Raw genomic sequence first — 14,609 nt, forward strand, 5'->3', positions numbered from 1 at the left:
CTCCTTGTGCCCTCCATCTTTCCCAATATCAGGGTCTTTTCCAGGGAGTCTTCTATTCTCATGAGGTGGTCAAAGTTTTGGAGCCTCAGCTTCAGGATCTGTCCTTCCAGGGAGCACTCAGGGCTGATTTCCTTCAGAATGGATAGGTTTGATCTTCTTGCAGTCCATGGGACTCTCAAGAGTCTCCTCCAGCACCATAATTCAAAAGCAACAATTCTTTGAAATGTTAAATTCATTGTAAAGCTAATGAAATGTATAAATTTGAAAATATAAAGAAAAAAGAAAGAAAGCTGACACCATAATGAAATGTGTTAGTCTTTAAAAGGATTAGCAAGGCTCTAGGTTGTTTCTCCTGCAACAGACCAATACGGCTGCTCCTCAGAAAATTGGAAGGCATTTTCTGAGCCTTCATTCTGTATCTTGCCTCCCACTGTTACCTCGGGCGGTTTAGCATTACAGCTCCTCATCCTAATACTATCACACTCCTCTGTGGGGAGGAAATTCCACCACTCAGGGCCTGCCGCAGAGAATGCCTTCTCCCAAAACTTTTCAAGGGCAGTGGAACTACTAAAGGGGACCCTTATGCCGATCTTGCCCCCCAACCTCCCAAGGAACTGTAGGGAAGCAGTGTCACAGTGTTTCTTTAATTCCCTAAACTGTCCAAGCATCCAGAAGTGCAACTGGGGGAACTCTGGGATCAAATTGCACCTGTAGCCATAGCTGTCAACCGTCCCCTATTTGGCGGGAAACTCCCTTATCCCAGCGCCGTGTCCCGCTGCTGTCCCTTATTGATGGTGTCCCTTAAATTTCCTGGGTTTCAAAGGAAGCAGCTCCTCTCCCTCCTTCCCTGCCAGCCAGGGAGGAGGGAGGCTCCAACTGTGTTGCTTGGCTGCGCTGCTCACCCAATAAGGAGTCTGAGAACGACTGGGGGGTGAAGCTTGCATGCCTTGTGCCGATCAAATCGGCAACGTTGCCTGGGGACTCACCTTTGCTCAGCGCTTCCCAGCAGAGAGGGGACGGTTTTCCTTGCTGCATCCCCTTTGCCGGGTTGCTGCGCCGTGGGAACCACCGCTTGAGGCTTCGTTTGGCTGCTGGCTGGGCTTTCTGCCTTTGACTCGGAGGGGCTCAGACGTTGAACATACCTGTGCCCGGAAAATTCCTTATTTTGGCTGCTGATCCCTTATTTTCGAGGCTGCTGGTCCCTTATTTTCAAATCTGTAAGTTGACAGCTATGCCTGTAGCTAACCCAGGTTGCGAGTGAAATTTGGCTGGAGTTTCAGGGTGCCGAGATTAAAAAGTCAAGTAAAGAGCGATATAGTTTTGAGTCCTTACTGTCATCAAGCACATTTCAACGCCTGAAGTACATATCACTCCTTCCTTGTGTACAAAATACAGTGGTACCTTGGGATAAGTACTTAATTTGTTCCGGAGGTCCGTTCTTAATCTGAAATTGTTCTTAACCTGAAGCACCACTTAGCTAAATGGGGCCTCCTGCTGCCGCCGTGCTGCTGGAGCATGATTTCTGTTCTCATCCTGAAGCAAAGTTCTTAACTTGAAGCACTATTTCTGGGTTAGCGGAGTCTGTAACCTGAAGCGTATGTAACCTGAGGTACCACTGTAACAGAACTGACAACGGGCAAAGCAACTGTTTATACACATTTCTGAAGTCCTGGGCCACTCCCACTCCCAACGTGATTGGCTGTCTAAACTTCCAAGCTGCGAATCATGACCCAGAGTTTAAAGGCCAATGGCAGAGGCCCAAATCCTGAAATGTTCTGTGATTGGATATCATGTATCTAATCAGAACATGGGGGGGGGGCTCAGAATCCTTAGTCCAGACTTAAGTTCAGGCAAACACAGACCACTGAATACATAACACAAAATAACTCTTTAAAACGCAGTATTATTTAGTAATTAATTCTGCCTCAAAACTGGTGCACGGCAGGGCTGTATCTGCAATGTAAAAACCCCATGTCCCCTTAGTTAATTTTATTAATTAACAGAGACAGGTGAATGCCAACCATGTCACACCATGACACTGTTCTCTGATCGCCTTGCAGACAACAGAAGGGTTACATTTTAATTATAAAAGCATGGCACCATACAACAGTAAACAAATCCCAGCATAAAAATTCAGCGCCCACCCTCAAAAAAAGCTGCACAAGATCATTAAAAGTACACAGAAGACCTAAATTTCAGCTGATTTCAGAGTTAACCATTTTAAACCCTGGGGGGCGGGAGAAGTGCCTCTTTGCTATTGCAAAAGACTCCAAAGTTCTCAAATTGCTACAGCAAAGGTCGCTTGGCTCCACCTCTAAGGTGTGGCTCCTTTAAGCAACAAGAGAAAAGCGAAGGGAGGAACTAGAGAAAAGAAAGCGAAACTGGACTCTGCAGTCTGTAGCAGCCCCTTTCCTGTCAGCAGAGATGGCGGAGGGTTTTCAGCAAGATCTGACTTGTCCCGTCTGCCTCGACGTGTTTACTGAGCCGGTGCTGCTTCGATGTGGGCACTGCTTCTGCCAGAAATGCATCGCCTCCTCCTGGGACAGGCAATGGGGAGCTCCTAGCTGCCCTGACTGCCGGGCCCCCTGTCCTGACAGACATTTCACACCCAGTCACTTGCTGAGAAACTTGGCCCAAAAGGCAAGAGACGCCCAGGAGCAGGTCCCCGAGAAGAAAGCGCGAGAAGACCCAGAAAATCACGAAGAGACGCCGCCAGGCAGAAGCAGCCCAGGTGCTGATCAGGGGTTGCTCTGCGCAAAACACGGTCGCACTTTGCAGCTCTTCTGCCTCACCGATGAGGACCCCGTTTGTTTGTGCTGTGTGGATTCGCCTGCCCACGCCGGACACAAGTTCAGCTCCTTGAAAGACGCTGCTGAGCAGTACAAGGTGAGCATGCAACAAGAGACTGGGGATCTTTAAGTAAAGTGAGGCAATTGCCCTCCAACAGCTGATTCAGGCGGTGTTGTGAAAGGGAAGGTAACTCCTCCTTATTTGTTGCTGTTGTTGTTAAAGATTTTCTTGGTTTACAAAAGTATGTGCAATGTCTCTCTCGTTTTTCCCAGTAACATTTTTTACAGATCAGTTTCATTTGTTGAGGAGGGACGCGGGTGGCGCTGTGGTCTCTAAACCACAGAGCCTAGGGCTTGCCGATCAGAAGGTCGGTGGTTCAAACCCCCGCGACGGGGTGAGCTCCCGTTGCTCGGTCCCAGCTCCTGCCCACCTAGCAATTCAAAAGCACGTCAAAGTGCAAGTAGATAAATAGGTACCACTCCGGCGGGAAGGTAAATGGCGTTTTCGGGCGCTGCTCTGGTTCACCAGAAGCGGCTTAGTCATGCTGGCCACATGACCTGGAAGCTGTACGCCGGCTCCCTTGGCCAATAAAGCGAGATGAGCGCCGCAACCCCCAAATTGGCCACGACTGGACATAATGGTCAGGGGTCCCTTTACCTTTACCTTCATTTGTTGAAACATTAGGAAGAAAAGGGGGAAAGAGGTGGAGGGGTGAAAGGTGAGTGGGGGTGGGATCGGGTGGGGATGTTTCTATTTTACTTAATATATGTGGGGTTTTGTGTCAGCGTCGCTTGTGCAGGTTCTCTGCTGTTCACTTGTGTTCTTTTGGTGGTGAGAGAGGTTGGGGTTGGCCTAGGTTGTGGTTATTCATTTGTGGGTTGGCTGTGGTGATCTTTGTTTTCATGTGTGAGTAGGGTGGGTGGGTGTTTTGGATCAGGTTAGCCATATTGATTTGTAGGCTGTTAGTGGCTTTTTGTCGTTGTCTTGTTGGGCTGTGTATGTGATAAAAGGGAGCCATACCAGGGTGAAGGCGTCTTCTTCTATTTGTCAGTTTCAGTTTATTGGTTAATTTTTCTAGTAAGGCTGTTTCCCATACTATTCAGTACCATTGGTCCATCCTTACCTGTGACAGGTCTCTCCAGTGTCTGGTTATGATGTTTCTGGCTGCTGAAAGTAGGTGGGTTATGAGTTCTTTGTGGTGTAAATGGGCATCTCATTATTTGTTATTAAATAATAACAAACCCTCCATGTGTCCCTATTTCCCAGGGACAGTCTCGTATTTGCGGAAGCCATCCCGGTTTCCAATTTGATCCCGGAATGTCCCACTTTTCCTTAGAACGTCCCTATTTTCATGGGAGAAATGTTGGAGGGTATGGAGTTATGTGACCCCCCGCCGAGCCCAGGAGATAAGTAGCTGGACAGCCTTTCGAAGACATCTGAAGGCAGCCCTGCATTGTTCCAGAGAAGGGCAATCAACATGTTTAAGGGGATGGAGGAACTTCTCCGTGAGAAATGGTTACAACACTTAGGGCTGTTTAGTTCAGAAAAGAAAAGTTAAGGAGGTGGCATTTTATTTATTTGCAGTATTTATAACCTGCTCTTCATTGAATATCTGCAATCCTGGAATGTAGAACAAAAATAATAAAAGGAAACAGAGAAAAACAACGCTGGGGGACATGGCAGGTTCCCTGACCTGCCTAACTTCACAAACTCTTCTTCCTCCCCTAGCGAAAGCTGGACAAGGTTCTGGGTTGCCTGGAAACCAGAATTAAACAACAAGAGCAACAGGAAGGATGTCAAGAAGAAAACATGCGTTCCTTGAGAGTAAGAGGAAATAATTCCTAGCTGCTGCTGCTGCTGCTGCTTCTTCTTCTTCTTCTTCTTCTTCTTCTTCTTCTTCTTCTTATTCTTATTCTTATTCTTATTCTTATTCTTATTTATAATCCTTTATTCACTTTATCTTACCCAAGATAATTCCTAGCTGCTTCTTCTTCCTCTTCTACTTCTTATTATTATTATTATTTATATTCTTTTATTCACTTTATCTTGCCCAAGGCAACCTAAAATGACTTAACAACCAAACAGAAAAGCCCACATAGATACATTAAAACCAAGGAAAGAATTCATTAAAAACTCCCCACCCACTTCTAAAAGGCCACAGATAGTTAAAGGCCAAAGGGCCTGGTTATAGACATTATTATTATTATTATTATTTTGCCTGGTGCCTAAAGGTATGCAATGAAGGAGTCAAGCAAGCCTCCCTGGGGAGAGCATTCCACAAAGGGAGAGACACCACAGAAAAGGCCTGTTCTTGTGTCTATAGGCAGGGACATTGCATTTTGGGGACTTAAGATGGTGAGCAGCCACCATGGATGGGAGCTTAGTTTAGCTTCTTTTCAAAAGTGGCACTTTTGAAAAGGGTCCAAACCAGGCTTCCTCAACCTCAGCCCTCCAGATATTTTGGCCTCCAACTCCCATGATCCCCAGCTAGCAGGACCAGTGGTCAGGGATGATGGGAATTCTCATCATCCCTGACCACTGGTCCTGTTAGCTAGGGATCATGGGAGTTGTAGGCCAAAACATCTGGAGGGCCGCAGGTTTGGGATGCCTGCTATAGACCTACTAAATCTTCTCGCCTGGACTGTCTAAAACTGAAAAGTTCATTTTATATCGGGTTTACTTCAAAATGGCAGGCACCATCGCCTGCCACTGAAAAGCAAGGAGACCATTAAATGGGGATGTGGCCAAGTTGGGCTTGTGAGGGGGCCTGGATTAGCAACAACCCCTCATTTTTACAAGGTATATTTCGATTCATTTGTTTCTTCTCACTGAACGGCTAACTGGGTTCTCACTTCCTCCACCACAAAAACCTCCCAGTGGAACTTCTTTCCATTGCAGAACTCAGCTGATTCCCTTCGCAAGACCATTGAGGACGACTTTGCTGAGCTGCAGCGATTCCTGAGCCAGAGGAAAGATGCAGTACTGGCCCAGCTAGATGAGGATGAAAACGCTGCGCACATGAACATGGTGGTGTATCTCTGGGAGATTCGGGAGGGCCTGTCTGCAGCCAGAGAGATGATGAGCCAGGGAAAGGCCAAAATGGAGCAGACAGATTCAGCTGCCTTCCTCCTGGTGAGGCCAAAACCTTGGCACCTCTTTAGTGTAACCATTGCAGAGGGTTTCCCAGAAAATTTTGGACTGGACAATTGTTGGTTTCCACTTGAAATTTATTTTGATGTTTCAGCAAAGTGATCTAAATTGCTGCGTTTTCTTTGCTGAAAGCTTTGGATGCTGCCTTCGTTGTTAGTAACAAACTTTTGTTGTTGTTTAGTCGTGTCCACCTCTTTGTGACCCCATGGGCCAGAGCAAACCAGGCACTCCTGTCTTCCACTGCCTCCCACAGTTTGGTCAAACTCATGTTAGTATACAACATAGAAACATCTAAATAACAGCCTTTGCTACACCTTTCAGTATAAGGATTGTTAGGCCTTCCTGCGTTCTCAGAGTCAACTGTCAAGGCACCCACACTAACAATGCTCTCACCCACCCACCCACCCGTCTTCCAGATTTCCCTTATCCATGCCCTCCACTGTAGGGCAGAGAGTCATCATGGAATGAGACTACCTGAAGGAGCGTCTCCACCCCCATTGTTCAGCCCAGACACTGAGGTCCAGCTCTGAGGGCCTTCTGGTGGATCCCTCACTGCGAGAAATGACGTTACAGGGAACCAAGCAGAGGGCCTTCTCGGTAGTGGTACCCACCCTGTGGAATGCCCTCCCATCAGATGTCAAGGAAATAAACTCATGTTGGTAGCTTCAAGAACACTGTCCAACCATCTCCTCCTCTGTCGTCCCCTTCTCCTTGTGCCCTCCATCTTTCCCAACATCAGGGTCTTTTCTAGGGAGTCTTCTCTTCTCATGAGGTGGCCAGAGTACTGGAGCCTCAGCTTCAGGATCTGTCCTTCCAGTGAGCACTCAGGGCTGATTTCCTTCAGAAGGGAGAGGTTTGATCTTCTTGCAGTCCATGGGACTCTCAAGAGTCTCCTCCAGCACCATAATTCAAAAGCATCATTCTTCGGCGATCAGCCTTCTTTATGGTCCAGCTCTCACTTCCATACGTCACTATTGGGAAAACCATAGCTTTAACTATACGGACCTTTGTTGGCAAGGTGATGTCTCTGCTTTTACAAAATGGCAAATTTTCCACAGAAAAATAACATGCTAGAAGGTGGGCTGCCCCACATCACTATCTATAACCAATCACACAGAATAGGTTAAGTATTCAGAATGGGGAGAGGGCCAAGACTCTTCGGAGCAAGGACTGGCATTTAGGTAGGTGGAGTCAACGCAGGAGGCGTGATGCCCCTTGTGGCCCCTTCCAGTTCCATGATTCTAGAACCCCAAAAGCCATTGTGGAAACAATTAACCCTATAAAACTTGCAGCCAAGCTAGCTCCTCAGTCTGAGCAACTTGTGTGACTTGGTACCCGGCCAAAACCCAATTTCCAGCCCTGTCCCCTTCATACATATTGCTAGTGCTGCAGCTGCTGCTTCTCTGGATCAGCATGAACCTGAGTTGCTTCTTCTTCTTCTTTGGCGATCACTCGTAGCCAAGTAAGATTGTCTTCCATGAACACGGTTTTAACAATGAGTCCGCAAGTGACTGTGGAGGCCAATTCTGGATCCACACGTCCTTCCACAGTGGAGACATTGGTTTCTGGATGGGCATTGATCATGGTGAGGGTTTGCCATGTGTTCCTTCCTCTTAGCCCATTTCTCCCTTTTGCCCTGAGTTCGAGCGTCTTCAAAATCCACAACACCTTGGGTAAAGGGCTGTTCTCCAATTGGAGCGCTCGCAGGCCAGTGTTCCCCAGTTGTTGGTGTTTATATTTGAGTTGCACCAGTATGCCGGGAACCCTCCACCTAGGTGTTGGTCTACCCAGGTGAAATATTAATCGCTAGATGAGGAAATCTTACCATTGGCTCTACCCTCATCATTCTTGTCCATGGGATTCCACAATATCCTATGATTGTGTGTGAAGCTGACTTGGAGAAAAACAGTTTCCATGTCAATCTAATCTCCTCTGTGAGGGGGAAGTCGTCTCTCTGTGTCTTATCAAATCAGGTAGGAATATTGGAAAGGCTTGAGTGCCTTCAGTCTTTGGGAAGGCAAGGGGTATGGTTGGTTAGGGTTGTGGGCTGAAAGGAGCCCCACACTCCCAGGCCCCCTAGGAAAGAAGAATTAACAGACATGATAGCCAGCACTCCATGATTCAATGGGAGGACAGAGGGACAGAGGGCTTTGATGAAGGCAAGATTAGGGTGGATGACGGGGTGTATCAGGATTCTGTTATTTTCCAGGATACGAAAGGAGAGATTCAAGCTTCCTAACCATCTCACCTTCTTTCTCCCTCCCCAGGGTGTCCAGGAGCTCCTGAAGAAGTGAGTATGGTGTCTTTCCGCTAGTTTCATATGTGAGAGCGGGTGGCCACTTGCTGTAACTGGTATTCTGCTTCTCTTCCCACTAGGCTCCCTGCTGAAAAGGAGGCTGAGGGAGTAGGAAACCAGGTTGACCACTCTGTTGTTTGCAATGAACTCTGCCTGGGCAAGTTCAAGGGTCCACTGCAATACCTAGCATGGAACGAGATGAGGTCCATTGTCAGAACAGGTAACTGAAAGGAGGTTCAGGAATGACTGAGAGTAATGTCAGATCAGACGAAAGAAAACCATTCTTTGTACCACACGTGATTAACACATGGAATTCTATGGCAGAAGATGTGGCAATGGTTGCTTGCAAAGAGAATTAGACAGATTAGTGGCACGTCTGTTGACTTGCCATGGCAAGAGGAACAAAATGTTGTATTGTGGTGTGCTGCTGTTCAGAGTCCCAGACACTCACTTCCAGGCAGAGGGCCTTCTTGGTAGTGGTGCCCACCCTATGGAACACCCTCCCATCAGATGTCCGGAATATTAGCCTTAGGCTATGCTTTAAAATTCACTGCCCTGTGATATCACATATGAGTTTATACTACTGATTAAGCCCAGGATGGCGAAACAAGGCTAATATTCCGGAAATCCTCGTCTTAGACTCTGTGAAAGGATTCTGTGGAACTGCGACAACCTTTTGTGTGGATTGCTGGACTCTCTGAACAGACAAGTGGAATAGACACTTGCACATATATGGACCTTATGCATTAACTAATTAGATATTGAACTGATCCACTGGGTCTTCTACTTTTTTCGTTGAACTTTATGAGCTACTTCTGTTGAAATCTACAATTCAATGCAATGAATAGTATATATTATTTTTTCAAAAGTACAGCCGGTTACGCCTTGAGTGTTTATTGAATATGTTTCACATAACCAGAGGTTTGTTGTTGTTTTGCTTACGTGCCTGGAGGCAGAGCTTGCATTCTGCAAGGATTCAGCAGAGGGATGACATTGTAATGTACAGCTGTGTTTACAAGCGGCAACCATTCATGAATAATGTGGGGAAAGGCGCTTTGACACTGAGAAGCGCCATCCCTAGAGGGCCAAGGCTGTTCCTATCAGCACATCTCCACTCTGGCTTTTGTTTCTTGATTATGTTTATTTGTGTTTGGAACTGGCTTCTATATAGGAAGAGAAGATACTTTGCCATTTCTTGAAAAGCTTCCGTCTAAGCAGGGATCACACACTTTGCTTCACTGTATTTGCAGACTATTCACCAACATGAGGACTAGGAGCTTGCATTTTAACATGTTAAACACCAGATTTCATTTCATTTCACTTTTAATTTGTATTTCTATAGTACAATACGCAAGGCGGCTTACGAGCTGAAGAAAACAACAAAGACCGCACACCTTATAACAATCTGATCCAATACAATGGCTCTCATCTGACGTTTTTAATGTAAGATGAGAGCCAGAGAAAGTCCCCCATGTCCACTTGTTTCTTTCCCTTTTGGTAACCTAGGATGGAGCTAAGGTGGGATGCCCCAATTTTATTTAACTCGTTCTTTTCCTTTGCTTATCAGAAGTAGAACCAATCACCCTGGACTGCGGCACTGCTCAACCCGAATACACTTTCTTACTGCAAAACTATCGTACGCCGTTTGGACTGCTTAAGAATCCCTTGAACTATCCAGCGATATTTCAGGACTCTCCCGTTGTGCTGGCGAAAGAGGGGTTCCATTCAGGAAGACACTACTGGGAGGTTGAGGTGCAAAACAAAGGAGACTGGTTGATTGGCGTAGCCTTGGAGTCCATCCCAAGGCAAAAAGGCAAGGATCCCACTTCTCTGACGGACAAGATCTGGTGTCTGGAGCCAACAGAGGAGGATAGCGAGCCTCAAAATGGATCGTCGTGGTGGAAGGTCGGTGTGTATCTGGACTTTGAAGGAGGCCAAGTTTCTTTCTATGATGTAGCAGCCGGGTCTCACCTCTGCACACACACAGCCCGTTTCAGCGAAAAAGTCTACCCTTTCTTCCAACCTACACCAGCTGCTTTCAGGCAAAAACGCACCATAAGCTTGAAAACTTGTCACAGTTAGGACATTAAAGCAATTCTTAAGAGGGTATTATTATAAAAAGAAAAGGTAGGTGTGTTTGCCCATTAGATAAAAGTCCAAAGTCCATACTAAGGCAGTGCTTTTGTCAGGCCAGCCAAGATGCAAACTCCATGACTTCATCATCAGCCAACTTCCCTCCCACCTCGCCTTATTTGCTATCAAACCTGAAGAAGAGCTCTGAGTAACTTGAAGGCTCGCTCACTATTTCGTGACGTTTTGGCTGACCTATAAAAGACATTGCCCTAATGTGGATTTTGGAATGTTCTTAAGTGTGCCACAATTCTCCAAGCGTTTGAGAAGTGTGTGCCCCTGGGAAACGGGAAGGGAATGTGGCTCTCAACATTAGACTTTTCCCCAAAACGCCCCTGCCATGAAGGCAAACGATTACCATCCCCTTCCTTATCGCAGGTGAGGAGCTGTAACTTGCTCCATTCACTCAGTAAATTCATGACACAGGGACTTTCAGGTTCTCAGCTCAATTTCTTAACTGGGCATAACGTAAGAGTTCTACTAGATTAGCAATCTGATAGATCACTTAAAAAAAAAAGCCAAGTAGCGGGCAGGAGATATGTATGTGCGCAACACAGGCAGGGATCCTGGGAGGAAGGTAAATAAGGCCAAATGTCATTTGCACTGAAAGAAAAGGTTTCCACTGGGTGCGATGGGAGCTCTAGCTTTTCTTCCAGACCAACAAACAGCAGGCATGGAGGACCCGATCCAGAATGAGGCAAAGGAGCGAAAAGCCCTTCTAATTCCCACAACCACCAGGGATCTATGATCTGGGTTAGGGCCTGCTATTTACTTTTTTAAAAAAGCCCTTCATACAATTGGTAACTGTCTGAAGCAGGCAAAGCCAACACAGCATATTTGCCAGACTACAACTCCCATCATCCCCGACCACGCTAGCTAGCTGGGGTTGATGGGAGCTGGGAGTCCAGTTGTCTCTGGAGGGCACAACAAGGGCAAAACTAGCTCTTGTATGGTCTGCCCTTTAGGCACATTTGCTTACATTCTTTTCGTACTAGCGAAGTGTGTCAAAGATGGCCTTATAACCACGAGGGGTGGCTCTTACTTACTACATCCAAAAAGTATCAAAGAAAGACAGTTCAAGACGGTTTGAAAGCACATTAACTTGTGTTTGTATTCTGATTGGATTTGTTATCAATTGGGATGTTTTTAACTGAAAATTAATAAAAATTATTTACAGTGGTACCTCAGGTTAAGTCTTAACCTGAAATTGTTCTTAACCTGAAGCACCACTTTAGCTAATGGGGCCTCCTGCTGCCGCCATGCCGCCGCACGATTTCTGTTCTCACCCTGAAGCAAAGTTCTTTTTTAAAAAAGTTTTTTTATTCAAGATTAAAACAAGAAATATTATCCAAAAACATATCATCCTTGTTTTCCCCCCATTTTTCCTGCCCCCCCCTCCGGCTAAACCCACCCACACCCACACCCCGACTTCCGTCAGATCCAGTCTTTGGTTTCTCTGAGACTGCTGTTTTCTGCAGTTACAAAGTTGTGTAGATCCTCAAACTATTTAGCTGATTATTATCAATAAAAAGTTCCTAAGCAAAGTTCTTAACCCGAGGTACTATTTCTGGGTTAGTGGAGTCTGTAACCTGAAGCGGATGTAACCTGAGGTACCACTGTATAATAAAAAACCTGAACCTGCCGAGGCAGAACTGCAGAAAGCCCTGCATGAAAACAGTTTGGCTTCCATATGCAGTTTGGTATAAATAATAAATTAATAAAAATATTATTATTACTCCATATATTCCCCCCCCCCCTTGGCACAGCCACAGGAAATATACACACCCTCCCTTTCTCGCAGGTACACAATTCCAAAAGAACCAGGTTGCTTTTTATATCCATTTTATTGACAGTGGTAAAAAAACAAAACACAAAAGAGTTATTTACAAGTTTAAGGCAACGTCGCCATGTAACGGGCTGCGCTTCGGTCTCAACGCCGTCTCTTGGCTCTGCTGGGCAAGGATGGGGTTGCTGGCGCCGCAGCCGCCCTCTTCCTCCTCGTCCTGGTCGGGGGAGCGGCAACGGAGGGGGCGCTCATCCCGTTCAGCCGATGGGCATCCACATCCAGCTTCTGCTGCAATATACCGGTCAGGATGAACTCTGTGTTGGCAATGGGGAGCCTGGCGTCCTGAGCCGCTTTGCAGCGGGGCAGGTCTTCGGGACAGGAAATCACAACGCACTTGTCCTTAAGCAAATAAATAAAAAAGGTTGAGAGTCAAGTCTTGCTCTCAGATAAAGAAGGAACATTTTATCATATATGGTGGGATTGTAAGAAAATAAAGAACTTTTGGGAAATGATATATGATGAGATGAAAAAGATGTTGCAATATACATTTTCTAAAAAAACCCAGAAGCATTTCTACTTGGTATTATAGGTCAGGATATTAATAGGCAAGATGTTAAATTGTTTTTATATGCAACAACAGTGGCAAGAGTATTGTTAGCCCAGAAATGGAACCAAGAAGAATCTCCGACGAAAGAAGAATGGCAGACGAAAATAGTCGACTATGCAGAATTGGACAAAAGGACAGGAAGGATTTGAAACTTGCGGGAACAGAGATTTACAGAAGTTTGGAAGAATTATACGAACTATTTGAAGAGCAACTGTAATCAACAAATTACGCTAGTAGGACTATAAGAAGTTTTGTAGGGAGAAATATATGAAGTGCTAGAAAGTAGATAAAGAATAGATATTGGTTATGAGTTTTAAATGTAACGGAAAATAAGAAATGTATACTGAGAGATTAGATTGGAAATTTTCAGACTCGACTGATGGAAGTCAAAATATTGAATAAGATGTAAAAATATGTTTAATTACTGTTGAAAATGGTATGTTTAAAAAACTAATAAAAATGTATATTAAAAAAGTCAGGTCTCGCTCTCAGGTATTCCTTTTGCCTCAGTGTTTCTGCCAGCACCCCACGGGATGCCATGTAAACACGCACGGTTCACCTTGTAGGCTCGAGGCATTCTAGGTAAGAACTTCCCACCGCCGCACTGCACGATGTTCCTCATGTCCTCCAGCTCCAGGTTGACGTTAGGCGTAACGTGGATTTCGTAGCCCTGGAAGGAAAAGAGACAGGTCTGTGGTGTGTCAAAGGAGCATGGGAATCTGAAGCTTAGTGAGGAAGGGTTGAGCCAGAATTGGATTACGCCTGCGACTCAAGATGGAAGCTTACACCATAGAAATGATATATAATGAATTGAAAAAGATCTTTTAAGTAACGTTTGTAAAAAAACCAAAAAAAACCCAGAAGCTTTTCTTTTGGGAATTATAGGGACAGAAGTACCTAAATTGTAAATGATGTTGGATTGAAAATAAGTGGCATTAGCAACAAAGTTAATAAGAATATGCAAAAATGAATTGATAATGGATGAAAATATAGAGTTAAAAAATGTTAAGACATAGAGTTAAGATAAATGAAAGAGGGTAAGGATTTGCTGATTTGATTATATAAATGGGAATACAAAAAGGGGAGGTGTGAGGAGGTCAAAGAAACAAGCAAAGGAGTTTAAAGTTACAAAAAACAGTTTTGTTTTTAAATTTTTTCTTACTTTTTGTTTTGTCTTTTGTATGTTATATTTTTTATTTTTATTTTTTCTTTCATGTATTTTGTATTCATGCTTTTGTAAAACTTTAATAAATATCTCTTAAAAAAAAAAGTACCTAAATTGTATAGAAATTTATTTATGTATGCTACAACAGCAGCAAGAATGTTGTTGTTGTTTAGTCATTTAGTCACGTCCGACTTCGTGACCCCGTGGACCAGAGGACGCCAGGCACTCCTGTCTTCCACTGTCTCACGCAGTTTGGTCAAACTCATGTTGGTAGCTTCGAGAACACTGTCCAACCATCTCGTCCTCTGTCGTCCCCTTCTCCTTGTGCCCTCCATCTTTCCCAATATCAGGGTCTTTTCCAGGGAGTCTTCTATTCTCATGAGGTGGCCAAAGTTTTGGAGCCTCAGCTTCAGGATCTGTCCTTCCAGGGAGCACTCAGGGCTGATTTCCTTCATAATGGATAGGTTTGATCTTCTTGCAGTCCATGGGACTCTCAAGAGTCTCCTCCAGCACCATAATTCAAAAGCAACAATTCTTTGAAATGTTAAATTCATTGTAAAGCTAATGAAATGTATAAATTTGAAAATATAAAGAAAAAAGAAAGAAAGCTGACACCATAATGAAATGTGTTAGTCTTTAAAAGGATTAGCAAGGCTCTAGGTTGTTTCTCCTGCAACAGACCAAT

The 14,609-nt window shown here is 45.0% G+C and overlaps 2 protein-coding genes across 2 annotated transcripts in view; one reads left to right on the forward strand and one right to left on the reverse strand.

The window, feature by feature from the left end:
* Nucleotides 1–1,058: 1,058 nt before the first annotated feature.
* Nucleotides 1,059–11,555, forward strand: LOC310837673 (nuclear factor 7, brain-like). Its single transcript, XM_083724635.1, has 6 exons — nt 1,059–2,886; nt 4,519–4,614; nt 5,689–5,922; nt 8,208–8,230; nt 8,317–8,456; nt 9,804–11,555. The coding sequence occupies exons 1-6, from the start codon at nt 2,425–2,427 to the stop codon at nt 10,316–10,318; spliced, it is 1,470 nt and encodes a 489-aa protein (XP_083580761.1). The 5' UTR covers nt 1,059–2,424; the 3' UTR covers nt 10,319–11,555.
* A 636-nt stretch (nt 11,556–12,191) lies between these two features.
* Nucleotides 12,192–14,609, reverse strand: part of MDC1 (mediator of DNA damage checkpoint 1) — a 38,636-nt gene continuing 36,218 nt past the window's right edge. Inside the window, exons 14-15 of the mRNA XM_083723161.1 lie at nt 13,319–13,429; nt 12,192–12,551 (exon numbers count right to left, since the gene is read on the reverse strand). Coding sequence (XP_083579287.1) covers nt 12,297–12,551; nt 13,319–13,429 — 366 coding nt within the window. The 3' untranslated portion in view covers nt 12,192–12,296. The remainder of the gene's footprint in view (nt 12,552–13,318; nt 13,430–14,609) is intronic.

This window comes from Podarcis gaigeae, assembly GCF_964106915.1.
Source record: "Podarcis gaigeae genome assembly, chromosome: 2".
NCBI classification, from domain to species: Eukaryota; Metazoa; Chordata; class Lepidosauria; order Squamata; family Lacertidae; genus Podarcis; species Podarcis gaigeae.

Coding starts and splice junctions, on each gene's coding strand:
- LOC310837673 (XM_083724635.1), top strand. CDS start 2,425: ATGGCGGAGGGTTTTCAGCAAGATCTGACTTGTCCCGTCTGCCTCGAC. Junction 5,923..8,207: donor ATTCAGCTGCCTTCCTCCTG/GTGAGGCCAAAA, acceptor CTCCCTCCCCAG/GGTGTCCAGGAGCTCCTGAA. Junction 8,457..9,803: donor GAGGTCCATTGTCAGAACAG/GTAACTGAAAGG, acceptor TTTGCTTATCAG/AAGTAGAACCAATCACCCTG.